Below are 26,397 nucleotides of genomic sequence, written 5' to 3'. Positions count from 1 at the left end.
AAAGCTTTCAGTTTGATGAGTATGATGATATTATGATATGATATTAGCTGAGTATGATGTTAGCTCTGGGCTTGTCATGTATGGCCTTTATTATGTTCAGGTAGTCTCCTTCTATTTATTGTTTGTTTAGGATTATTTTTAATCTTTAAGTCAGAAGTAATACTTCCCGCTTGGCATGCTTCACTGGACATGGAGCAAAAAGCTCTGGACCCATATCCAGAGGCCTGGCTGTCTGTCTCACTGTGACCACAAGCCTGCAGTGGGAAGCCTAGGCCAATCACTACCCTCCCCCAGCCTCTGTCTGCTCGGCTGTAATAATAATAAAGCAAACATTCATTTAGCACTTAACATGAGCCAGAAGTTGTCCCCGTGTCTGTCCTGTGAGTCAGACACGCTGTTAGGCACAGAGACGTTGAGAGACTTTCCCTAGGTCACACAGCTACAAGTGGTAGAAAGGGGATTTGAGCCCCAGCCACTTGGCCACAAGATCTGGCCGCTTGAGCCCTGAGCAGGGAGGGTCCCTAAGGCCCCCTTTGAGCATCCCCATATGTGTCCCTGGGCTGTGTCCCAAGGTCATCCCTAGGCAGCCAATGCGACAAGTCTGACACCCTCTCTTTTACATACAAAAGGACAAACACTGGCTGGCAGCCACCTCAGCCTCAGAGCCCTGTGCTTCAGTCCAGTTCTCCCCTGCACCTCTTGCCTCTCAATCCAAATAATGCGTGAGACAAGGAGGAATGCTGTCTACCAGATGGAAAACTGCAAATGCCCTTTAAAACTTGCTTTCTTCCCTTAATTGTCTCAGAAATTATTTGGGGGGACATGGTCTATAGTTGAAGACATTGCAAATACTGCTAGGAATCTCCCCATTGATCACTTTATTCCAGCCCCAAATGTCCTGCAGGGCAAATGGTGCCATCCTCATTTTCTAGAAGAAGAAATGAGGTTTCCAGAGGGCCAAGCACTTGCTCAGGGTCACAGAGGAAGGGGTGCCTGTGCTGTCAGACTCACACTTCCTGGCCCCAGGTATCCTGCCCTGGAGCACCTGCCCAGGCTTGGCCAGCCTTTCTCTAAGGCCCAGGCGCCTGCACTAACCGAGCCATTCACAGCCTCAGCACTATGCACATTTGGGGCCGGAAAATCCCGTGTCATGGGGGGCTGTCCTGCGTACCATAGAACGTTTCACAGCATCTCTGGCCTCAGCCCACCAGATGACAGTAGGCTAGCCCACCAGTTGTGACAACCAAAAATGTCTTCAGACGTTGCCAAATGTCCCCTGGGGGGAAAATTACCCCCAGGTGACAATCACCATATTAAGCGAACATTACATATTGCCCAGTGCATTTTCGCTAAGAAGTCAATGAATAGTTTCCGCATACCTTAGAAATCAAGCAGAAATTGGATTTAACATTTAGTTGTTTCTAAATTCCTTTTCAGTGTGGGGTTGTTTTTTCCCTCCTTCTCACAATGGCTTTCAAATTCCCTCCTCTAAAATTAGACCTGTCACTTAAAATTCCTTATTTTCTGCAACTGCCTTCCTCCTGAGCAGTTTGTCCTTTGCATGAAAACCAGACTTTTGTGCGAATGTTCTGTCTCTCACCGGCGAGGAGCCTCCTGGTTACGGGGGTGGGGGGGGAATGATGGATCGAAGAGGAATCTCCAGTCAGCCAGGGGCACGGACAGCCCCAGCAGAGGCCGAGCAGTGGAAGAGCCGTGGGGCCGGAAGCAAACAGGCTGGGTCTGCACCCGGCTCTGGTCTCACCGGCTGTGTGTGGTCTCTCTGATCCTAAGGCAATGTCACCTTCACAAGCTGTTGAGAGAGTTGAAAATGATGACGCGTGTTATGCTAGGTCTCTAACACACTGTGTCAGGAGTTAGGAAGGAGGGCTTTGGGGCCCTGGAGGCAGGCAGCCAAGAAGCAGGCTGAGAAGCAGCCCCAGAGGGCCTTCCTCCCCAAGGCATGTGCATAACTGACATTTTCCTTTACCAAAGAGCCATGGTGTCTCAGTAGAGAGATGGAAATCTTCTAGAATGATACCCCCCCATTTGTTATGTACCAATTCTAGAAAAGATGCTTGGGGCACCTGGGTGGCTCAGTGGGTTAAGCGCCTGACTCATGTCATGGTCTCAAGGTCTTGAGATCGGGCCCCACGTCGGGCTCCATGCTCAGTGCGGAGTCTGCTTGTCCCTCTCCCTCCCCCTCTGCCCCTCCCCCCACTCACACTCGCACACAAGCTCGCTCTCTCTCTAAAATAAATAAAATCTTTTAAAGATGCTTTACTTTGTCACTTTAAACATTTTTACAACCACCCTGAAAGACAGATTTTTTTTTACCTTCTTTAGAGACATGTAGTCCCTTGCCTACAGACCCACAGTTCCTCAGAGGCAGCCCTGGGGTTGGAATCAGGTGTTCACGCCTCCAAACTGTGGCTCCTTCCAGTCCACCATCCGCCCCCGAGGGAGGAGACTGTCGGCAACCTGAGAGCGTGATGGTGTCATGGATGAGATCAACACAAAGCACACTCCTCGGGGAGGGTTTGCTGCGGGACACACCCCACCTTTCCACGTGCTTCCATGGTGTGTAACGCCCTCGAACTGCCAGATCACGTAAACCTCAGTGGGATAGAGACAGAGGCCGTTACCCGCCTGCTCTATAAGATGACTCAGCCGGAGAGAAATGGCTTCTGGAGCCGGCAGAAGGAGACAGGCAATTTGTGTGATGGGCAGGCCTCCTCCCCCCACCCCCTCCTGGGAGCAGCCCAGCAGGACCTCCTTGCAAGCCCTGGAATGGGGGAGATGGTCCAAAGGGGGATTTCTGCCTCTCAAGGGATAAATGCATTTACTATGAAATGACTCCAGAGCCACTTTCATAAGCACCACCCCCAATGAGTGTGTAACTTTATGCAGTGCGACCCTCTTCGCTAACCTTGGAACACCTGAGGGGGTTCAGGAAGAATTGGAAGCAGGGAAGGTTGCAGGGGGTGTGAGGAGCAGGAAGGAGGCCACCAGGGGAGGCCAGGGCACGCACAGTTCCCACAGGAAAGCACATACTCCGTGGGATCAACCAGGGACTGGCAGCCCTGGGTTCAGACTGAGGCAGCAGAGTATTCTGGGGGATGGAAGGGGCCCATAGAGCCTTGGCTATTAAAAATCAGTGAATCTGGGTAAAGATTAAGAAAGACATTTAAGCCCCTTTGATCCAACTCTGAAGATCACAGTTACTTTCCAAAGGGGAGGAGATTATACAAACAAATCCGGTGAAGATTGGGGTTTTCTGGAACAATTTTAGCTTCTGTCAGAGCCCTAAGAATGAATTTATCAGGAGCCACTTCTGTACTCGGTGAATGTGGAAGCAAAGGTAGAATCTAAAATTCTAATTTATCAGCTCAGTCAAATGTGGGGCAGACACGAGCAAGAGGGTCTTTGTTTTATGAGAACCTTAAAACGCATTTTGCCGAGAGATGCGTCCATGCCAGCTCACAGAAATACATGCAGTCGTTTTTACTGGCCTCTGAGTGCGTCTATAACTTTAAGAAGATACTCCCCTCACTAAAAGATAAGCCATCTGTAGATATGTGTAGTTCCTAAATTATATCTTCTCCCCCAGTGCATGAAAAATGTTTTGCTAAACAAATGCCGGTAACAAGACAAATTTGTAGAAATGAGAGCTTTTTCCAAAAACAAAGAGCCAAATGGAAAGAGCGTGGCCAGCCACCGTCGGGCCTGACAAGTTATAAGCAACGAGCTCTAATGTTTCTGCTTAATAACGATCAGGGTGTAAATGCTTCCAAGGCCCCCGAAGGCAGCGGGTTTCCTTGTCAGATGTCATGTAAAGGACAGCTTGGTTTTCTATATTTAACAAACTCGTGCTCTTTTTAAGAAAATGGCTGGGATTGGGAGGACACAAATGACTCGTGTCCAGCCTGTGGACCCGAAATTTTAAGTAAATAGTGAACAGTGACAATTCTTACCCAATCTGGACACTCCACAGGAGGGGCATGGCTATCCTCTTGGAGAAGGGGAAAGAAGCCCAGCAGGACAGAGTGAATTACTTGAGGTCACACAGCCAGTTCAACACGGAGCCAGGTCTCCAACCTCCAGTCAGTGATTGCCCGATGCCCCATGAGTGTCATTAGGGTTAGGTTTGGTCTCAAGTGGCAGAATCCTCCACACTGACCTAACTTCACATCGAGGAAAATTGGGAAGGGTGGTACAGCAGTCCCAGGACCACACATCCTGGTTTGCCCAGGGCAATCCAGATTAATGCCTCTTGTTCCGAACGAGTTATTAACACTCTCAAAGATGCCCAGGTTTGGTTAATCAATTATAGAATCACTCTGGTGAGCAAGGACACAGGCTCCTTCTAACTTCTCGCTCTAGCTTCTGAACAGGTGGCTTCCATCCCAAAGCAGGGGCTCTGTGTGTAGTTGTGTAGGTTGTGTGTTGCACAACCCTCAGGGCATCATTCACATTGTCCCCATTAGAGATTTATTGTAACAGTTTTCTAGTGGATGACAGTAAAGTGTCTTGTAGATCAGGAACCTTTTCAGTTTCTCACAAAGTTACCATGGACGCTACAATGCTGTCCTGAGGTCACCTAGTGATCCAAGAGGGCTGCTGAAGCTCCAGCCATCATGTTTACCATCCTGACAGCAGAAAGGAGGAAGGGCAAAAAATGGGATCACACCTCGTTGGTGGAAAGCTCATTTTAAGGAGATTTCTGTTCCTATCTCATCGCCACAATTAGCTCAGCACGTGTTGCTCCCAGTACCGTAGTTCTGTTAGTAATGAGGAAGGGGCAAAGGTGGGAGAAGGAAGAAAACAAATAGTTGGCCACACCACACAGCTGCATGCTGGATGTAGCAGCAAATCTCAGAGGCCACCTTGCACCTGAATTTAATTTTGGAAATAGATGCCTTTCACCGACTCTCCCTTGTTTTTCTTTCCTGCATTATAGATTTGGTTCTACACCAATAGCATCTTTGAAAAAGCTGGGATCTCGCCAGAAAAGATCCCATACATCACCTTGAGCACCGGTGGCATCGAGACTTTGGCTGCTATCTTCTCTGTAAGTAAACTGAGGGTTATTCCTGAGAACATCATAGTGGGGTGAACAGTGCCATGGGACCCCCCAGGGAGCAAACGTGCTTGCCTTTAAAGGAGCATGTCCTTTGTCGCTCCGAAGGTGTCTGAATTTTAAGATGTTTCACCTGTCTGGAGAATATTATCTATATTTTGCTCTCCTACCTATTGTCTTTCTTTTAATATATCGCTCCCTTTGAACTCTCACCTGGTCACAGATGATGGAGCACCCAGTAAAAAGGGCCATTTCTCCCTGGGGGTCCAGATCAGCGTCCCTGTGAGCCTAAGGTCCATTGCCATGACTTGAAAATATTTCCAAACCATTAGCTGTCATCTTTCTACTCCAAATATGTAGGAGTTTGCAGGCAAAGGAAAGGAGAGAGGACATTCCAGTCGATCAGTGTAACAGAGTGTGACTTTAATAGTCAGCAGAAGTGTCCAAAGGAAGACGCAGAGTTCATCCTCCTTTCTCAACCTCAAAGATGCACAATAAACATACTGCAGGGAGGGAGTTAGGAGACTTCAGAATTTCGCAGAAACTGCACGGGTTGGGGCCATCAGACCAGACTAGATTTGAATCCTGGCTCTGGAATTTCTTGGCTGAGAGATGCTGGACAACGCTCTCAACCTCTCTGAGCTTCAGTTTCCCCTTTTAGATGTCTGATTCTCTTCTACCTCGTAGGTGTGTGGTCTTGCCTCACACTGTAGGCACACCGTCCACGACGGGGCTCCTTTCCAAAGGATAGAGAGGCGGGTAGAATCAGAGTGAGGTTCTCAGACCTTCATGGAGGAGCTCATTTATTTCCTCCCTTGCTCCGACTTCTGCTGACAGGATTGATGCAGCGCAGACATGCAGAGACTTCCAGTCCCATTTCTGACTTGCTTTCGACAGAACGCTTTATTTTGCTCCTTGCTCATAATGGGTCATTCTAACAAGATGCTTCTAAAGATGGGTGTCGGGAAAGTGTTGAGGACTGACGTGCGTCTCCTCCTTTCACTCACGGTCTTTTTGTTAGAGGAAAATATCTCACCATTTCACACTCGGGGAGTTTCACAAAATTCTCGTTTTTCACCCCCGATGTGGCTATGCATGCTTACGTTGATCCATGGAAACGCTGTCTGGAATGGAAATGGTGGGAAACAACAGGGTTTGTTTGGGGGTCGGGGGTCGGTAAAGTATTTTGTTGTTGTAAGGAATCATCATGAGCTCATTAGGGTACATGTGTACAATTCAGAAAAGCAGGAAGAACCGAAGAAGAAATCTACAAACATACATACATTTGGCAAAATCTCCCCTTGGCTTTTCTGTGCACGGGTGTGTTCTGTTCTTACGCAGTAGTCACCCTGCTTTTGTTCACATGACCTCGTGCCAGACTTGCTTTCCGTCTTACTTTCCTTCGTTCTTGTCTGAGACATGTTTTGTTGAAGTGTGAGAGCATGCTGATCGTCGCCCCTGTGACTGAACACCAGCCGTGCAGGCTCTGTGGCTCTTCGGAAATCGGCTGTACGGTCAGTTCTCTCCCCGCTGTCTTCGGGGCGGGGCTCTGGAGTGCGTCCCCTCGGAGCCTGGATGGCAGAGCCACACCGCCTGGATTCTGATCCCTGCTCCGTCCCTTTTGAGCTGCGTGACCCTGGGGAAGTTATTCAACAGCTCTCTGCCTCAGTTTCCCCATTTCAGTAATAAGGACACTGCCCCTTGCCTGGGTGGCTCGGTCAGCTGAGCATCAGACTCTTGATTTCAGCTCAGGTCATGATCTCGGGGTCCTGGGATTGAGCCACACATGGGGCTCCAGGCTCAGCAGGGACTCTGCCTGAGGTTCTCTCCCTCTGCCCTTCCCCCCCAGCTCATGCACACCCTCTCGCTCAAATAAATAAATAAATAAAAGGGCACTGCCCTTGCCCATAGAGAGGACCTTTGTAAACTCAGACGGGGAGTCGAGCTGCTGCTGCCTTCAAGTGTGGAGCACGATGGACCACGGTCACCTGGCACATGCATTCTAGAGAAGCAGGGACCGCCGTGTGGGCCCACTGTGGGGAGCGGCGGCTTCATAGCTCTCATGGAGGCATCATTCATTCATGCCTGCGTTCATTCCACACCCATATCCTGCTTGTGCCTGGAGGTCACCAGTGAAGTTGTCGTGTTCTAGAGAGAAAGATCCAGAAACAGACACGTACCACGTGCAACACTGGGATGAACTCTCCTGGGAGGGCTTCCTGGAAGAGGGCCCAGGAAGGCAAGCACTGAAGGTCCAGCAGGCGTTAGCCAGGTGAAGCCAAGGGCAGTGCATTGGGGAGCCTGTCCACAGGTCCCGTGCACACGGCCCCAGTCATCTGCACCCCTCCCAGTGTCTCATCTAAAGGAACTGGAGATGCAGAATAGTCCACTGGGAGTAGTTCTTAACATGGTGGCCTTCACCCTCATCCCCGGAGTACCTCGAGATTAACTCCAGCATGAGGCTAGGAGTCTGAGATGGAACAATGTGTTCGGGGGAGAAAGAGCTGAGGCTGTGGGGCTGGCAGCTTTGAATTCAAATCCTAACCACCCATCTACTAGCTGAGTGGCCTGGTGAAAATTGCCCAACATCCCTGAATTTATTTGTCATCTTTAAAATGGACATAACCGGGCCTACCTGTGGTAAGCAGAATCCTGGTCCCCCAGTGTCCCCGTCCTGATTCTTGGAAGCACGAGTATGTCACCTTACATAGCAAAAGAGCCTTTGCAGGTGTGAAGACGTTAAGGATCTGGAGATAGGGAGGTTATCCTGGATTAACCAGGTGGCCCAGTGTCATCACTAGGGTCCTTCAAAGTGAAAGAGAGAGGCAGGGGTCAGAGTCAGAGAAAGAGATGTGGGGACAAAAGCAGAGGTTGGAGTGGCATTTGCTGGCTTTGGTGGAGGAAGGAGCCACGAGGCAAGCAGGTGGCCTCCGGAAGCTGGACAGGCTAGGAACAGATTCTTGCCTAGAGCCCCCAGAAGGATCACAGCTCTGCCAACCGCTGTGATTTTTGCCCCCGAGACGTGTTTTAGACTTCTGTCCTCAGAGCTGTAGGAGACTGTGTTTCTTTCAACCACTATGTTTGTGGTGACGCAGCCCCAGGAGACGAATCCAGCGCCTTCCAGAACTGTTGTGGAAGCAAACCTCAAAGCGCAGGAAGGCCCACTGCAGCAAAGCTGACAGTCAGTACGCAGTAAATCCCATGGCCTTTCCAAAGTTTTTATTCCCTTGCTTCCAAAGATATGGACACTGTTTCATCCCACCCTGTGAGGCAGCCACCTCGAAAAGGACTTCCCAATTTGTTTTCTTCTTCCTGAGATTTTGACAGTCTGTTAAAATGGCATTGGGACCTAATAAACTTGAGAAAGACATTTTTGTTCGTTTGATTGGCAATTAACTTTGGCTCCCGGCATTGCTCATCAGCTTGGGTAGCTGTAAATAGCTGCATCTTGCAGAAACAGCTGTTTTTCCAAACTGACTTTCTCGGCGCGGCATTAAGTCTCCGAGTGAACTTTCGCCGAGTGTCACCTGGGCCCCACGAGCCTGACCTGGGTCAGCAGCAGCTCATGGAATGGGCCTCATTCCTTCGAGAAGTGGAGAGACTGCTTTTTCAAATCAGGGGAAACGGAATTCACGTAAGTCCTTCTTGCTCCTTATTCTTCACAGTAAGTTTGTGTGGTTGTCAGGAATGGAGTTGGCCATAGCGTTGAAGTTAAAAAAAAAAAAACCCTGCTGGTTTCCACCACCTGCTCTGCTTCCAAAACAAACCCAGAATCAAAACCTTCAGAGTTCACAGCTTTATCTTAAGACCCAGGATCTGGCACTTGTTGGATGAGAAAGTGGGTCCAGGCAACAAAGCAGGGTGGTGGGGTGTTTGGGCTCTGTGGTCTCGTGGCCCTCAGCTCACTAGCTGGGTGACCTCAGGCCGGTTATTCAACCTTTCTGAGCTCCTGTTTTCCCTAAGGGAAAGTGGAGATAATACAAATCTATACCTCAACAGGTCTTATCATGAGAATTATACAGTAATTCACAGCACTTGGCATTAAGCAGATATCCATAATTATTATTATGGGTCGAATTGTCATCCTTACAAAATTTATATGTTGAAGCTCTAACTCCCAGTACCTCAGAATGTAGTCATTACAGATGTGATTTGCTAAGATAAGATCACTCTGGAATAAGGGGACCACTAATCCTATATGATCATCATCCTTATTAAAAGGGGGGAATTTGGGGGCACCTGGGTGGCTCAGTCGGTTAAGTGTCTGTCTTCAGCTCAGGTCATGATCCCAGGGTCCTGGGATTGAGCCCCATGTCGGGGAGTCTGCTTCTCCCTCTCTCGCTCCCCTTACTTGTGCTCTCTCTGTCAAATAAATAAAATCTTTTTTAAACATTAAAAAAAAAAATAAAAGGGGGGAATTTGGACACAAACACACAGAGAGAATACCATGTGAATTTTGGAGGCCTGCCCTTGGCAGAGGGGAGGGGCCGCATGAAGCAAAAGAGGAACCAGATTTCTCCTTTGGCCCCCAAACTCCCGGTGGGGGGGTGGCAAGCAGCTGCAGGGCTCCATCCAAGCCGGCAGCACCCGCTGGAGCTGAGAAATTACGATTTCGGTTGAGTAGCTTTTCATACTTGGTGCCTATGTCATCATTCGAGAAGGCGCTTCTGTAACCTGTTGCCTTGAGAGGAAGCATGCATGTGGACATGGGGGCTCCCCTGGTTCTGAGGGCTCTTGCTCACAGGAGGGGCAGGGAGGACCACCCAAAGCACACAGGCAGTTTTTCCCTGGAGCCCGTTTCCCTGCAGTCCCTGCTCCCACCCACTCCCAGCTCTGATAATACCTTTTTATCAGGTGGTTCTATTTCTGAGTTTGGCCAAGGATACACCTGCAAGCAGGTTTGTTCCCTGCAGCCCACCAATGCTTTATTTCCCACCAAACGTCTTCCGATTCCCTCCCCATCTCTCTGTGAGCTTCCTTTGGCTTCCCTGCATCTGGGCTGGTCCCACCGGCTCTGCCCATTAAAGGAAGGTGAAGACACAGCTCCTGGGGGCTCTGGTGGAGACTCACACTGTTCCTTTGTTCCTTGGTGCCAGCTCCAAGGGCCAGCTGCCCCCACCCCCGCACCTGTCCCCCAGGCGCTCTCGGCTCCATGCTCCTGGTGGTGGAGCACTGATTTCTCAGGCAGCTGGCCACCCCGTGGTTCTTCCTCAACTTCTCTTTGAGAGCTTTTTCCCCACTTGCCCCAAATTGAGAACAGTTAAATTTATGATCATAAACCTCTTTTTTTTATTATTGTTATGTTAGTCACCATACAGTACATCATTAGTTTTTGATGTAGTGTTCCATGATTCATTGTTTGCGTATAACACCCAGTGCTCCATTCAATACGTGCCCTCCTTAATACCCATCACCAGGCTAACCCATCCACCAGCCTAAAGAACTAACTACTTTTCCTTTTTTGAGAAGGGAGAGGGGGGTTGTATTTCCCTTAGAAGCTGCAGAAGCTAGGGCTTTGACCCAAGGAAAAACTTCCCAGGACTTGAGAACTTGGAAAAGCCAAGTCTAGGGCCAGCCTTCCCTTCTATTCCATTTGGCCCCTATCCATATCTGATTTTGCACTTCAGTTAAAATATCTCAAGACCATTTAAATTTATTATACTTATGGATTGTGGACCACCCTGGAATGATAATCATTTAAAAAGTACCTTTTTTTTTTCATTTCTTGCAACTTTAGCCCAAACAGATATCACAGATCTCACACATTCATCTTTTTTTTTAAGTAGGCACCATGCCCAACATGGGGCTTGAACTCACGTCCCTGAAATCAAGAATTGCATGCTCTACCAACGGAGCGACCCAGGCGCCCCTCACACATCCATCTTTTAAATAGAAATTCCTGAACAAAGTTTGTTTCAATGGATTATTTTTAGTTTTCAATTTAGATAGCCTGTTCCAAGTAGAAAATTATTTCTGAGACCCTGTCTTCTGAACACAGACCTTAAAACTCCATTAACTTGCAGATACCCGCAGCTTTCCAAGGTCTGTTTTTCAGACAGAGATTTGTGAAAGCAAAGATTAACGCTTGCAGACTTAGAACAGAAGTACTAGCAATACTGAAACCTGACATTTCTTCTCATGCAGCCTGTCTTTGCATTCTCTTCTCTGCCGAGAGAGCTGAGTCCACAGTAATAAAACCATTCCCGTTCCTTTCTGTCGGGTGTGACCAGCAAACCCTGAGACGGTGAAGAAAAGATGATTCCAGACACCTGGGTAGGAGGAAGGAGAGGCCTGGGGACCAGACGCTCTAGTGGCAAAAGGCCTTGAGCCAAGTTTGTCTCCACTTTTATTGGGGTTATATCAGTACATCAGGAGAAGCGCAAAGCAAAGAGGAAAGTGTAACCATCATGGTCGGGACAATAACATACGGGGCAGCGTGTGATAAGGGCGAGGGGGCAAGGAGTCCGTGAAGTACGTGACCACCACAGGTGCCTGTTTTTCTTCAAAACTTAAACATTGACTCCCTAGATGAGAACCTTGAGCCGCGGTAAGAATCTGGCTGAGGGCCAGCATTCCAGGCACTCCTCCTTTGCTTTTCAATTAGTCTCATCCAGGGAGGCATGGACAAGTCAGATTTTGTCTATCCAGGCACTGTGCATTCCCACATTTCCTCCCATCCTTCCAGAACTAAAGCCTTGGCAATAATCCAGCTTCTGCCTAGAGACTCAAGAATGGCTGGGTGGTGAGGGCTCTTCAGGGACCCCACCACCCCCAAATAGTCAAGATCGAGAGCGGCCATATGGGATACTTGGGTGCTGGCCCCATTCTAGGAGGCATCCTGCCCCAGTGGGGTGTGTGTGTGTGTGTGTGTGTGTGTGTGTGTGTGTGACACAGTAGGTTTAAAGAAATGGCTGTGGTAGTTGTCACCCATACCCCTTCAGTCCCTGGTCTTCATGTGTCCCACCAGGCTAAGTGCCAGCTCATCACAAGCACCCAGTCCACAGGTGTTTGAGTAAGACCCAATTAAGGCCACTTGTGGAAAGGTGCGTCTGAAATCTGGACAGAGTGCTCTGCCCGTGCTGGGATCCACACCCCCTGCCTGGGAGCAGCCGGATGGCATGCTCTGAGGGCAGCCGAGCCCCCACCAACAGCCCTTCCTCCTTCTGGAGCCCCGCAGCCAGCCACGTGGCCCCCATGCTCACGAGGAGCACGATAAGCCAGGCAGAGGCTGACTTCATGGGAAGAGCAGAACAGAAAAGGCCCACATGAGATGGGATGGGAAGAATAGGACATCCCTTAGGATCTTGTCGAGCAATGGACTCTTAGAGGGCTCTGCAGTCCCTGAGATGTCAGGGATTCTGCCAAGCACGGAGTAGTTATTTCATGCACTGAGATGTACACGAAGAATACAATAGAGACAGAGATTGGCCTACAAAATTCATATAAAGTAATGTCTCTAAAATACTATAAATGCACATCAAGTCAGCTTTGAGTCACACTTGAAATAAATGACATTTTAGACCCTATCTTCCTTCCCTCCATCCCTTCCTTCTTCCTTCATGTGTTTCATCATTGAACAACAACGTGCCAAGCTCTGCTCTGCATGGGACGTGAGCTCCCCGTGTTAATTTGCTAGAGCTGCATAGCAAAGTACCACACACAGAGGGGCGGAAGCAACTGAAATTTATTGTCTCCATTCTGGAGGCCAGAAGTCTGAGAACCAGGCATCAGAGGGCAGAGTCCTCCTAAGGCTGTGAGAGAGAATCTGTTCCAGGCCTCTCCCCGAGCATCTGGTGCTTTGCTGGCGATCCGTGGTGTTCCTCGTCTTGGAGAGCACCACCCTGACCCCTGCCTTCATCCTCACATGGCGTCCTACCCATGTGCGTGTCTGTGTCCAAATTTCCCCTTTTTTATAACAGCACCAGTCACATGGGATGAGGGCCCACCCTGATGTCCTCATTGAATTTGATTACCTCTGTAAAGACCCTATTTCCAAAAAAAATCACATTCTGAGGTAGCAATGGTTAGGACTTCAACATATCTTTTTTGGGGGGATGACACAATTCAACCCATAAGATTCGCCAAGGGCAAGGACTCCTGTCTCCTTCTTCTCAGCGTCCCTGTGCCAGGGCCTCATACAAAGGAAGAAAAGCCTTGGAGCCTGCATATATCCTTTTGCTAAATCTGTATGTGCCAGTGAGGAGGGGCAGTACAGTGCAGGGGTTAAGAGCAAGACTCTGGAACCAGAATGCCTGACCTTGAATGCTGGCTCTGCCATTGTATGACCTTGGGCAGGCTGCTAAACTCTCTGAGCCTCCACATACCCATAGAGGTGTTAGGAGATCAAATTATTACTATATGTAAAGCATTTGGCACCATACCTGGTCCATAGTAAGTGCTATAGAATGTTCACTGCAGAATAATCAAGACAGCATGGTGAGGGCATAAAGACAGCCATACAGACCAATGGAACAGAATAGAATCCAGAAATACAAAAGATGCCAAAGAAATTCAAAGGGGAAAGTTAGTCTTACCGTAAGTACCATAAAAACTAGATATTCACATGGGAAAAAAAACTAAAGAACCCTTACCTCATGCCACATACAAATTAATTCAAAATGGACCATGGACTGAACCATAGGAGCTAAAATTATAAAACTTCTAGGAGGGAACATAGGGGGAAGTCTTTGCAACCTTGGGGTAGGCAGAGATTTCTTAGATGGGACTAAAAAGGATGAACCATTTTTTTTAATTGATTAATTGAATTTCATCAAAATTAAAAGCTGTAGCTATGTAAAAAAGCTTGTGAAGGAAATGGAAAGGCAGGCCAGACTGGGAAATATTCACAGAGTACCCAGCTCACCAGGGGCTTGAATCCCAAAGATATAAAGGACTCTTAGAACACAACAAAAACAGACCAAGAGCCCACTTGGAGATGAACAAAAGACTTGGGCAGACACTCTACAAAAGAAGATATCAGAAGTATCAATACACAAATGAAAAGTCTCGACACTGTAAGGCACCAGGAAAATTAAAACTAAAACCCACAGTGAGATACCACTGTTCACCTTAAGGATGATTAATACCAAAATGGCTGGTAATACCAAGTGTTGATGAAGATGTGGAGCCACTGGAACTTTTGTACACCACTGGTGGGAATCTGAAATGGTATAACCCTTTGGAAAACAGTTTGGCAGTTTCTCACAAAAACTTTACCCATACAATCCAGACATTCTTCTCATGAGTATTTACCCAAGAAAAAGCAAAGCACACATCTGCATAGAAAGACTTGGACCCCAGTGTTTACAACAGCTTTAGTCATAAGAGCTCAAACTGAAACAGCCCAAACGTCCATCAACTGATGAATGGAAAAACACACTGTGGTATATCTATTCAATGGAATACTACTCAGCACTAAAAAGGAATGGTATATACAACAGGGCTGAATCTCAAAAGTATAGCGATCACTGGGGCACCTGGGTGGCGCAGTTGGTTAGATGTCTGACTCTTCATTTTGACTCAGGTCCTGATCTCAGATCATGATCTCAAGGTCATGGGATTGAGCCCTGAGTCGGGCTCCACATTCAGCATGGGGTCTGCTTGGGATTCTCTCTCTCTCTCCCTCTGCCCTTCTATGCACTGGCTCGCTTGCTCTCTCTCTCAAATAGATAAATAAATCTTTTTTTTTTTTAAAGTATAGCGATCACCAATATGGACTTCTAACCTAATCTAGACTAATCTAATCTAGAGTAATGGAGAGTACATCAGTGGTTGCTTACAGCTAGGGAAAGGGGCACAAGGGAACTTTGGAGTGACAGAAATGTTCTGTATCTTGATGTGGTCATGGCTTTATGGGTATATAAATTTGTTAAAACATACCAAACTGTACAATTAAAATCAGTATCTTTCATTGAATCTAACTAAGAATTTAAGTCAGTAAAGTTGATTTTTAAATACTAACAATGACAAAAGACCTTCTCTGTATTATTCCACCAGCGGTCCTAGCACTGTGGGATGGACAATAGGTGGTGGGTACATGGCTGCCAGATGGCTGAATAACCCTGTGGCTCAGGAGTCCCCAGAAAGGATTTCTTGGAGGCTGACAGTCCACCTCCAACTGACATCAGTAACCTTCAGAGGCCACTGTTCATCTTGAGTTAATGTTTTCATTAATGACTTTAATGTGGAGTGGAAATACCATGTTTACTCTAATCCCCTTTGACAGGCTGCACTTTAAAACAATTTAAAAGAGGCAGAGACAAAGAAAGGAGCCCTGCAGACTGATTGGGTTTCCCACTAGGACGGACAGAGTTGTTTTTGTCTCTTTCTTTCTCACAGCTATTTCTTTGGTGTCTTCCTAGACATCTTTAGAGACTCTTTCCAAATCAGGGAAGTGTTTCCAGCTCTACCTTGGCTCAGGTTACTGATTCATCAGGAGACTTTAGGGAGACGGAATAGCCAGATCCCCACACCCACCCCAAAGCGCTTGAATATTGGTGTCACGATGTAAGACAGTGCGTCTCAACTAGTTAGTATCTGGGACACACTTGCTGACACTGAAATTGTTGGTGGTGCCTTTGAAGAAACTAAAGCAAACCAAAAGAAAAAAGAAAAAACACTCAAAACACTGAAGTCAGTAACAAGTACACGTTAATCTCTGTGTAACAATGCAGCACGTGTTTATCTCAGGACCGCAACTTACGTGCTCGGCAGCTCACAATGACTGTGATGCTCATCATGGTAATTTCTCTCGTCATTTCAGCACTCTGTCACTGGGCACTGTAACCCAAGATTCACAGCTGCCCCACATTCCAGCTATGAGCAGCCTTTGTCTTCAGTGTGAGCTCAACTGTGGGGAATGGTGATGCCATCCTGAGAGTGTAGCAAAGACATCCTACATAGTGAAGATTTGCATGTGTGGCTATTAGAAATCGCCAGGGGACAGGGGAAGAGTAATGATTTGTGACTCAAGGCATAGCATCTCCAATGCTTTAGCTAAGTCTATCTTTTAGACTTTTTTTTTTAGTTAAAAAAAAGCTTATTGTGGAAAATTTGGAAAAGACTGAAAAATAACAAGTAAAAGAATAATCATATATTTCCCTTCACCATCACGTGAAGCTGGCAGACAAGAGGAGCATCTGCTCCAGCTTCGTGGCCCTCGGCGGTGTTGCTGCCTTCCCTTATCCAAACCAGATGACTCATTTGACCAGGGCCTTTGCTCCTACTGGTCCCTCTGCCTGACAAGCTCCCACTACTGTTGCCTCCTCCAGGAAGCCTTGCCTGATTGCCCAGTGGAGAAAAGCTGTGCATTTTTATGCAGATGCTCTGAGTTCAAGTTTTCTCCCCTCCCCCACCCATCTCTGTCTCTGTCTCTCTCTACTGGCTGTGTGATGGCCACTGAGTTACTTCACCTCTCTGATCTTCGGTGTTTTCTTTCTGTGCACTGGGATGGGGGAGGGAAGAAGAGGGAAGGTACTTGGCATAATCGGAAGACTTGTTATGTGTTTTGAATGCAGTCTCTTATTGAACCACCCGCCCCTTCCAGACAGCCTTGTTGGAGGGTATTTTGGACCTCCTTTCACAGATAAAGGCCCTGAGGCTCTGGGAAGGGAAGTCATTTGCCAAAGCTCACACATCTGGAAAGTGGTTGACCCAGGATATAAACCCAAGTCTGCCTGTCTCTGAAACTTAGGTACATCACTATTTTTCAGGGTCATTGACATTTGAAGGAGCTCAGTGAAGAGCCCCACCTTTGCCCAAGTGAGAGGTAGACACAGGGCCAGCCGGGTAGAGGTCAGTGACAGTCCTACAGCGGTGGGAAGCTGGGCCGGGGGACATGGCTTCAGAAGCTGCAGTCATAGGAGCTTCCTGGTATCATACCCCAGAATGAAATTGACCCACCCAGGCACAGGCAGAGTGGAAAACGTCAGACCTTCTCTGCCCACTCCCACCCCTGGGCCCCTGCCTTGGGAGTCTGCCCCATAGAATCGACAACACAGGGGTATTAGGAGAGACTGCCCTTGCTTTCCATGGCAGGCTGGCTCCAAAGAGTGGGCGAAGGGCTACAGCAACCACGTCCATTGAGTTCCTTTTGCGGATAAGCCCACCCTTCCCTGACGAGGAAGATTAAAAGGAAAGGTGGGTGTATGGACACACAGCAGGTGCTCAAGGATGGTGACTTTCTTCTCCCTCCCTTTCTCATAAAGACCTTTGCCACTCTGGCTGTGGCCATGGAGAAAGTGGCAGGGCTACCTGAAGGTCCAATCTGTCCTTTAACCATGACCCCAGTGCTGGTTCCACGCTCCCCCTCTCCTGCTGCTAGAAGGGAAGTAATAACCATCTCTCTTTCACCCTGACCTAGGGCTTGGTCATCGAGCGCCTGGGACGGAGACCCCTCCTCATGGGCGGCTTTGGGCTGATGGCCCTCTTCTTCGGGATCCTCACCATCACACTAACGCTGCAGGTGAGAGGGTGTGTCCGTCATGCCCCGAGGGACGTCAGCATGGAGCCGGCCTCCAGCTCCAGTGCTCTCGGGGTGGGTTCCAGCAGGGGCTCTGCTCCTCACGGCCCCATCTCTAAAATGGGACAGTTGTCCCTGTACCCAGGGGTCTTAGGAGGATTAAATGAGAAACTACCTACAGTACCTGGAAGGGCAGCCGAACATGACAAGTGCTAGGGGAATGTAGGTTTGGGGAAATATCACTGGTGAAAGTGGTATTTTTCCCTTTTATGGAGACAGGAAACTGAGGCATAAATATACATGAAGAAGCTGCTCAAGGTTCCACAGCTAGTAAATGGCAGAGCTGGGATGAGATTCCAGGGTCTTGGGGTTTCCTCCTATCCCCTGCCCCCTGCACTGCTCAGGACAACCTGCAGTGACGGAGCCCTTTCTCGGTGCCTCGAGCCTGGCTCAGCACCAAGGGAAGCATGAGGCAAGGTCACGGTGGTCGACAAATCTTGGCACTTTTCAAAAATGAATCCCTGAGTGGAAAGTTGCACGTGTTGATCATTTGCCGAATGTCTTAAGGTCCCAAAAACCTCTAGAAAAAGGCAGTATTAGCCTGGTGGTGCCTGACGGACAGCAGCTTGTCGTCCAGAAAGGAAGTGCTGCTGGGGCGCTGACCAGGCAGGACGCAGAAGCATCTGCCGTGGGGGTGATGTGCTGGCAGTGACCCCTCCTGCCCGACTGCCAGACCAGGGCTGACCTGCACAGGGTGCCCTTGCAGGCCCCTCAGATGGACCGAGCTGGGTCCCTCACAGTTGGGTGATGTCCTGGCACGTTGTCTTTCTGCAGTTGTGGCAGATGTTTGGAAGGGTGGCCTGGAGCAAGTGGGCCCCCCTAGGCCTCACTTCACAAGGTCTCAGAGCTCTTCCCTGCTTGGCTGCCCTCCTCTGCCTCTGTCCCCCCTTCCCCACTCCCCCAGCCCTATTGCCTTGCAGCCTCCAAAGAGCCTGCCCTTTCCTCTCCCTGGGGGCCTCCTCTGCTCAACTGGCTTCTCTTGCTTTCCAAAATCAGGAAGTTCTGCACATCTCTTAGATACCTCTTCCTCCAGGAAGCCTTCCCTAATCCCGTGTGTCAGTGAGGCACCCTCCTCTGTGTTCCCAGGGACCCCAGGGGCAACCCTGCAGTATCACTTATCACACAGGATTGGCTTTCCCTGTTGACTCATCTCTCTTTTCTGATAGAGTTGTGGGAGCAAGGGCCATGCCTGTATCATTTCTGTATTCCCACCTCCCAGCCCAGTGCATAGCACCCAGGAGAAACTAAGAACAATCTGCCAAATGAACAAATGGATGGATGGATGGATGGATGGATGGATGGATGGATGGATGGATAATGGGTGGGTGAGTGGATGGATGGATGGATGGATAGATGATGGATGGATGGATGGATAATGGGTGGGTCGGTGGATGGATGGATGGATGGATAGATGATGGATGATGGATGGATGGATGGATGGATAATGGGTGGGTGGGTGGATGAATGGATGGATGGATAGATGATGGATGATGGATGGATGGATGAATGTATGAATAGATGATGGATGGATAGATGTATAATGGATGGATCAATGGGTAGATGGATGGATGAACGATGGATGGATGCATGGATGGATGGACAACTTAGGGCAACAGTGAGCCACGCAGTGTACGAGACCCCACAACACTCCCCTCAATCCTAGATCCTCCTTCAGCAAGAGCCAATGGACTTGAACATGGAAGGGCTGCTGTCCCCCCCTCTCAACCCATCACCCTCCACTCTGAACATTTGCTGCTCACCCCTATGCTGTTCTCGAGAAGCCTGTGCCTCGGTGCCCTTGCTCATGTAGAACCGTCTCCTGGAACTTTTTTTCCTCTCCTTTTGCTCTTGTGTGACCCTGGCTTAGCCTTCAAAGGTGAACACAGTCTCCTCCCCTCTCTGAATCTCTCTAGATTGGGCTCAGGTGCTCCAGCACCTCCAAACATGCTCACCATGTCCCATCCCTGGTGACACCATGTTCTAATGATCACACATCCAGTCTGCTTGGACATCTTTCCATGCCCAGCACCGAGCCACCCCGACCCTGCCAGACGAGTGACAGCCCCCCCAAACGTATTTAGTGACACCAGTTAACTTATCTCATACCTGTCAGGAGAGCAGGGGTAGAAATGTCGTGTTTTACACAACGAGAGGGATTAACTAAGAAAATTTTTTAAATGTGCGAGTGCCTGTAAAATTTCTCATATTGCCTGCTTCAGACTAAGCACTCAACCAGTATTAGTTACTCATTTATTTACCACCTGCTGTATGTTGAGGACACTGCTAAACTCTTGGGAGGCATCATCTCTTTTTATCTCAGTCTGCAAAACAGGTGGATGGAATGGCCCGGGGGTTATCATTATCCCCATTTTATGGACACTGAAACCAGGGCTCAGAGATGTGAAGTGACCTGCCCCAGGTCATGCAGATGGATCAAGGAGGTGCTGGGGTGAGAACCCAGGTCCTCTCTGCCCCGCCGCCTCCTCCCCTGCCCACACCCCTGCTCTCTCGCAGGACCACGCCCCCTGGATCCCGTACCTGAGTATCGTGTGCATCCTGGCCATCATTGCCTCATTCTGCAGCGGGCCAGGTAAGGCACGCCTTCTTCCTCACCGGCACCACTGAGCTGGGGTGTTCTCGTTGTACACATGGGAGCTTGAGGCCCGGAAGGGGCAAGGCCTGACTGGGAGTGGAGGGGGAGAGAGAGAGTCCCCTACCTGTTTAAATGCAGTGATGGCCTTCATTTCCATCCCACGTATGGTAGGTAACAGGTAACAGGCGCACCCAGAGTTGGGGAGTTGATAACATAGAACAACATCACAGCTACAATTAACAGTTGCGAGAGCACTGAGCCAGATCCACTAGCTTGGGCTGAATGGGAGGTACTCAAGTTACAGTCTGTGCCCACAGAGAAGTGACCGTTTAGCGTGGAGATGTTTATGATAATAATAATAATGATAATAGTAATGTCTGAGATTTATTGACCACTGGGTATGTGTTCGACGTGGCCAAGCACTTGATGCGCGTTAAGTCATTTAAGGCTCGTGACAGCTCCGAAGAAGGCGCCGAGTGAGCTGTGGTGCAGCCACCTGACTCCCAGGGCCCTGATCACCACCACCTTATACTGTAGCTGCAGGAGGGTGGAGTCTGGAGTTTTCTGAGCCTCACTTTCCCCAGGACTCACTTCCAGCCCCAGCTCTGCCATTTCCCTAGCGGGAAAGTCCTCTCCTCTCCTTGGGCCTCAGTTTCCCCATCTATAAAATGGCCCTGCCACTCCCTGGCTCTGTGTCTGTGTCCTCGGGGGTCCCACCAGACAGGGGTCCCCCTCAGCTGGGACTGAGCGCATCTGTCTGGCAGGTGTGGCTGGGGTTATTGTGGTTTCTATGTTGAGGAAAACAACACTACGTTCCTATCAGAACACATAGAATGGAATTTCTCTTTCTCCCTTTGTGTTGCTGCTTTTCGTGGGCCATCACGTTCCATGTCCTGTCACATCTGTGACGGATGAACAGCATCTGTCCGCGATTCCGGACAGCAGGCTATTACAGTGGGACGGCAGAATGGGCTGTGGAACGAGGGGGAAGGGCATTAGGCATGCACACACACAGGAACACACACCCACGCCATGTTGTGATGGGGATCAGAGGGCTGAGGAAGACGGAGGCTCCCTGCAGGCGGGGCAGCGAATTGACCAGAGGACCAACAAGGGCACATGTAAATGTGTTCAGTCCTACGGGGCCCCCCATCACCCCTTCTATGGGCAGCATTCACGTGGGCACCCCTGCAGGGGGGCAGCCAGAGGCCCTAGGCGAGGCCTCTGAACACTGGGGTGTGGACCAGAAGGACAGGGCTTACGGGCTGGTGTGCAAATCCCCCGTGAGATGTCAGGCCCAGTGAGTCGTCTCCTGGCCTCTTCATCTAAAATCAGCACCCCCAGGCATACACACACACAAGTATGCACATGTGCACACCCACATGCAGATACTTGTACACACACACACATCCACACACGTGCTGTCACATCATCCTGGTTTATTTGCTTCGTCACACCTTCACCGGCTCATCTGTTTCCTGTATATACTCATTTATTTAATGCAGGGATTGGCAAACATTTTCTGTAAAGGTCCAGATATAAATATTTTTACAGGCCACACAGCCTCTGTCACAACTACACACCTCTGCAGTGGGAGTGCAAGCACAGCCCTAGACGATGTGCATTCCTGCCAGAAATCCCTCCATCACTTGAGTGCTTCAATCAATGGGGAACTCACTACCTCACAAAACTGACAGTTCTATCGTCCGGGGTCAGCAAACTACGGCACGTGGGCCAAATGTGGCCCATAGCTTATTTCGTATGACCTATGAGCAAAAAATTATTTTTCTTGTAAATTTTTTTTTAATTTAAAGATTTTATTTATTTATTTGACAGAGAGAGAGAGAGAGACAGCAAGAGAGGGAACACAAGCAGGGGGAGTGGGAGAGGTAGAAGCAGGCTTCCCGCTGAGCAGGGAGCCTGATGCGGGGCTCAATCCCAGCACCCTGGGATCATGACCTGAGCTGAAGGCAGACGCTTAATGACTGAGCCACCCAGGCGCCCTCTTGTAAATTTTAAAAGAGAAAGTTTGGGGCACCTGGGTGGCGCAGTCGGTTAAGCTTCTGACTCTTAGTTTCGGCTATAGCCCAGGGCCCTGAAATCTGGCTGCACGCTGGAACCCCACAGGTGTGTTAGATTTGTTGTTGATTTTACTCCCATCGTGGGCAAACACGGTTTTCTTCTGATCACAGAGCCTGCTGAGTTTCTGGCGGTTTAGATTCTAAGCTCTCCCTAGCATCTGGGGGCCTCCCTAAAGGGAGGTCCACCTACCCTCCCTAATCCCAGATCAGAGGGGCCCCTTACCCTCTGTTCTCCAAGCCCCACCATGGTCACCCAGCTGCCAAGCCTCACCCGCTGTAAGATCGGCCAGGCTTTAGAAACTTCTCTTCAGTTCACATTGACAATGCACAACTTAAGCCCCAGGGAAATTACCCGTCTAAGGGAGGCTGCCACTTGGGTTGGGAGATCATCTTAACTGGACAGGAGCAGATCCCAGGAGGAGCCATCCTGGGAAAGTGTGGCTCAGAAATGCTGATAGATAAGGGACTGAGAGACTCCCCGTTTGAGGCTGCCCCTCCAGAATTAAGTGAAAAGGATCATCCTCCCAGGAAAGAAACCAGGAGTTTGCCTGAGGCAGCTTCTGTGGTGAGCAAATCAATTCAAGGAGGCTTGACAGGGAGTTGAAATTAGGTGAAGGGAAAGAGAAACGGGGCAGGCGGTTTCCAACTACATATTTTATCTGTGTGCATAACCCCGAGGCAGTGGCCGTGACAGCTAATAAATGAGGCACCGTAAAAGAGCTTTATCTTTGAAGGAAAGGAGATGCCACCAAAGCATTTCAGTTACAGTGTGAAAAATCTTATGACGTGGAGGCTCTGTGCCTGGCACCAAGTGAAACCTTCCAAGGGAGGTTTCCATGCTGGTGGGGAGGACAGACACACCACTGTCTACCCCGAAACATGGAGTATGGTCACTGCTCTTAGAAGGTCATCCTGCTCTAAGTGCTCCAGAAGGCCAGAGCCACCCTGATGGGACGTACCGAGCGCCTAGTGGCTGGAAAAAGGGCTCCCCTATCTATCATGTTGATTTAATCTGGAAAGACAATTATGGACTCTCAGAGAGAAATATAGATGGATAGATAGGTAGGTAGAGAGATAGGTAGATAGATAGATAGATAGAGATAGAGATATCATTCATTCATTCACCCATTTCACAAATAGTGAGGGCATACTTCGGAGCAGGCATCCTTCCAGGCCTGGAGATATAATGGTGAAACACACAGACACATGTACACGATCTGCCCTCAAGGGAGCTTACCTTAAGTAACAGAGGTCAGGGTCCTACTGGGAGGATAAGGCACACTCAAACTGGGATAATTGGAGGAATGTTTGATAACAAGACAAGCTGTAATGGTAAAGGCAGATACAGGGAGATGTCAAAGACCCGATCATTTAGATGATCTCAACATATGACACTAACTTCCAATGTCCACCCCTCCACCTTTTGGCCATGCGGGAAGCAAAACGATTTAGTGAAAGTTAATTCATCAAAAGTCAGCACACTGGAGGTCAAATTGCTGAAAGCCAAATCATACAGAAAAATAATTTGCTGAATTTATCTTATTTCGCTATCTATGGAGAATGTACAGAATTCTGTCCAGAAAAGAATGATTTTTAACAGCTTTTATAGATTTCTGTGTTGTTGTTCACTTTGTCTGCATGAGTGAACTTTGAAGAACTTTCCTCTTTTTTTCTTCGTTCCCTGCTGTTGTGGGTGGAGGTTAGTGGGGAGTGGCATTAAGTATATTCTCATCCACAGTAAGAATACGTGTCTTCCTCCGCTCTAAATCCATTTGGTTTCAGAGATTCGTGTAAAAAGCAACTGGATTTAGATAGCAAGGATATGTCAACACATTTATCTTAATTTATTTTATTCTGTGTTTGGGAAACAAGCGTGTGGATAACAAAGGTTCAGATAGCCAGGGCTCCCCACCTATCCATAGACTGGTTTCTCTTACTAACGTATTGTTATTCACTAATGCATTTTACGTCTTTGGCTTTGGCTGTGTTGACCTTGAGCCAACCTTGTGACCTTCCTTAGTCACTTCTCTGAGCCCTGCTTCCTGGCCAGGAGAGGAGACAGCACACCCTGCTGCCCCAGCTAAGGCACAGGGAGGATGTGGGCTCCAGAGGGGCCATCTGTGGATGGTTCAGAATGTTGCTGCCCTTTTGCCAAAATCTGCAGTGATTTGGGCAAGGCCATGTCCCTCTGCGGGTCTCAGTTTCCGCATCAGTAAAATGAGAGTCTGACCCAGATTAGGAGTTCAGCTGGACGGCTACCCTTTAGAAACCCCCATCTGTGGTCAAACATAACCCCAAGGCCCTGTCCAGGCCACTGGGCAGGCAACAGGAATGGCATTTTAACATGTTTTCTGAATAATCCTAAGCCACCAGCCCAGCCCAAACCACTCCTGTCTGTGGAAGCTTCTAGATTTAGTGACCAGCTCCATGACCGCCCAAAGACTCATGCTCAGTGAGCTAGCCAAACTGAGCACTGGCCATTGATGTCTCCAGCACAGACCCTCAGGACGATAGTAAAAGTCACAGTAACGGGGCGCCTGGGTGGCTCAGTCGTTAAGCGCCTGCCTTCGGCTCAGGGCATGATCCTGGGGTCCTGGGATCGAGCCCCGCATCGGGCTCCCTGCTCGGCGGGAGGCCTGCTTCTCCCTCTCCCACTCCCCCTGGTTGTGTTCCTTCTCTCACTGTGTCTCTCTTTGTCACATAAATAAAATCTTTAAAAAAAAAAGTCACAGTTACAATGGTAACAGTGAGAGTGTGGGCAGTCGTGTATCTCTCGGGTGTTTCGGGGTCTGTGCTGGGTGTCTGGCTTGAGCCAGCTCTCTCCGCCCTCACCCCAGCCCCACGGGCCGACTGCGGCTTTCCCAGCGGGCACATGAGGGAGCTGGGGCCCCCGAGAGGCTCTGCTCTCCAAGGTCACTCGTGGCAGATGCTCCCGAGGTCAGCGGGAGGGCAGTGCTTGTGCTCCTAGCTACTGCAGTGGGGTGAATAGGTCACCCCGCAATGGATTCGCGTCTGCTCGGAACCTCAGAGTGTGACCTTGTTTAGAAGTAGGTCCTTGTAGCTGTCATTAGTTAAGGATCTCAAGATGAAATTACCCTGGATTGAGGGTGGGCCCGAAATCCAATGACTGGTGTCCTTCCAAGATGAGGAGAGGACACGGGGAGACCCAGAGAGGAGAAGGTGACGTGAAGACAGAGGCAGAGATTCGAGTGACACAGGGACAATCACGGAGCACCAAGGACTGCCAGCAACACCAGAAGCTAAGAGAGCCTCGGGACAGCTCCTCATGCAGGGCCTCTGGGAAAATGAACCCTGACCGTACCCCGACTTCCGCTCTGGCCTCCAAAACTGGGAGAGAATACCTTTCTGTTATTTCAAGTGACGAGGTTTGCGGTGATCTGTTCAGCAGCCTTAGAAACTAGCAGGGCACGGAGTAGGCAGGAAACTATTTGCTTACCCCCAGGCAGCTGTAGGGGCAGGGCCAGGGCTTGGAAATGAGGGGCTTACAGCATCTGACACGTAATGCCAAGCAGATGGGTGGAAGGGGCACGTTCTGCTTATTCAAGAAGACAAAGTGGAACTTTTAAAATTGATATATTCTGCTCAGCGCTAGGTACTTTGCCTCCTTCACCCTTGTCCTCACAGCACCCTGCAAAGGAGACACCCGATCCCCGACGAGGGCACCTCTACTCTGGGGAGCCTGCCTCGCCCACATCACCCGGTGCACAGGCAGCCCGCCAGGATTTGAACCCACATCTCCACAGCTCTGCGGTCTCATCTTTCCTGCCGTTCTCCCTTCTTCGCTTTTGCAAACGCTTAGTTTTCCTACTTATCTCTTTCCCACGGTCCAAGGCAGAGTTAATTAGTGAGCTTATCTCCTGAAATGAGTAGGAAAACGTGGCCGTGCTCTTTATGATTTGCTGCCACGTCCTCTCCGGAAAGGATCCTCCCTTCGAAGCAATCTCAAGCAAATGCTGCTCTGGGGAAGAATTTGGGCCCTCCAAAGTGTCAACCCGTAAGCCTGGATTTTCAACAGAAACGTGGAAAGCTCTGGTCCTGCAGTCCCTGAAATGAGTGACAGGCACCCAGCTTCTAGGCTCTTCTGTGGTGTCCACCGGCCGCTGTC

At 49.2% G+C, this 26,397-nt stretch overlaps 1 protein-coding gene across 7 annotated transcripts in view; it reads left to right on the top strand.

The window, feature by feature from the left end:
• SLC2A9 (solute carrier family 2 member 9) overlaps nucleotides 1–26,397 on the top strand; it is a 222,302-nt gene that overhangs the window by 163,250 nt on the left and 32,655 nt on the right. For all 7 annotated transcript variants that reach the window (XR_013446272.1, XR_013446274.1, XR_013446273.1 and 4 more), the window contains 3 exons: nucleotides 4,958–5,068; nucleotides 17,439–17,540; nucleotides 20,112–20,187. Coding sequence is in view for 2 of the 7 variants with exons in the window: in XM_036110537.2 (XP_035966430.1) it covers nucleotides 4,958–5,068; nucleotides 17,439–17,540; nucleotides 20,112–20,187 (289 nt within the window). In the remaining 5 variants the exon portion in view is untranslated. The remainder of the gene's footprint in view (nucleotides 1–4,957; nucleotides 5,069–17,438; nucleotides 17,541–20,111; nucleotides 20,188–26,397) is intronic.

This window comes from Halichoerus grypus, chromosome 3 (genome assembly GCF_964656455.1).
Source record: "Halichoerus grypus chromosome 3, mHalGry1.hap1.1, whole genome shotgun sequence".
Taxonomy (NCBI): domain Eukaryota; kingdom Metazoa; phylum Chordata; class Mammalia; order Carnivora; family Phocidae; genus Halichoerus; species Halichoerus grypus.
Note: the sequence above shows the minus strand (reverse complement) of the source record. Positions and strands in the feature narration are given on the sequence as shown.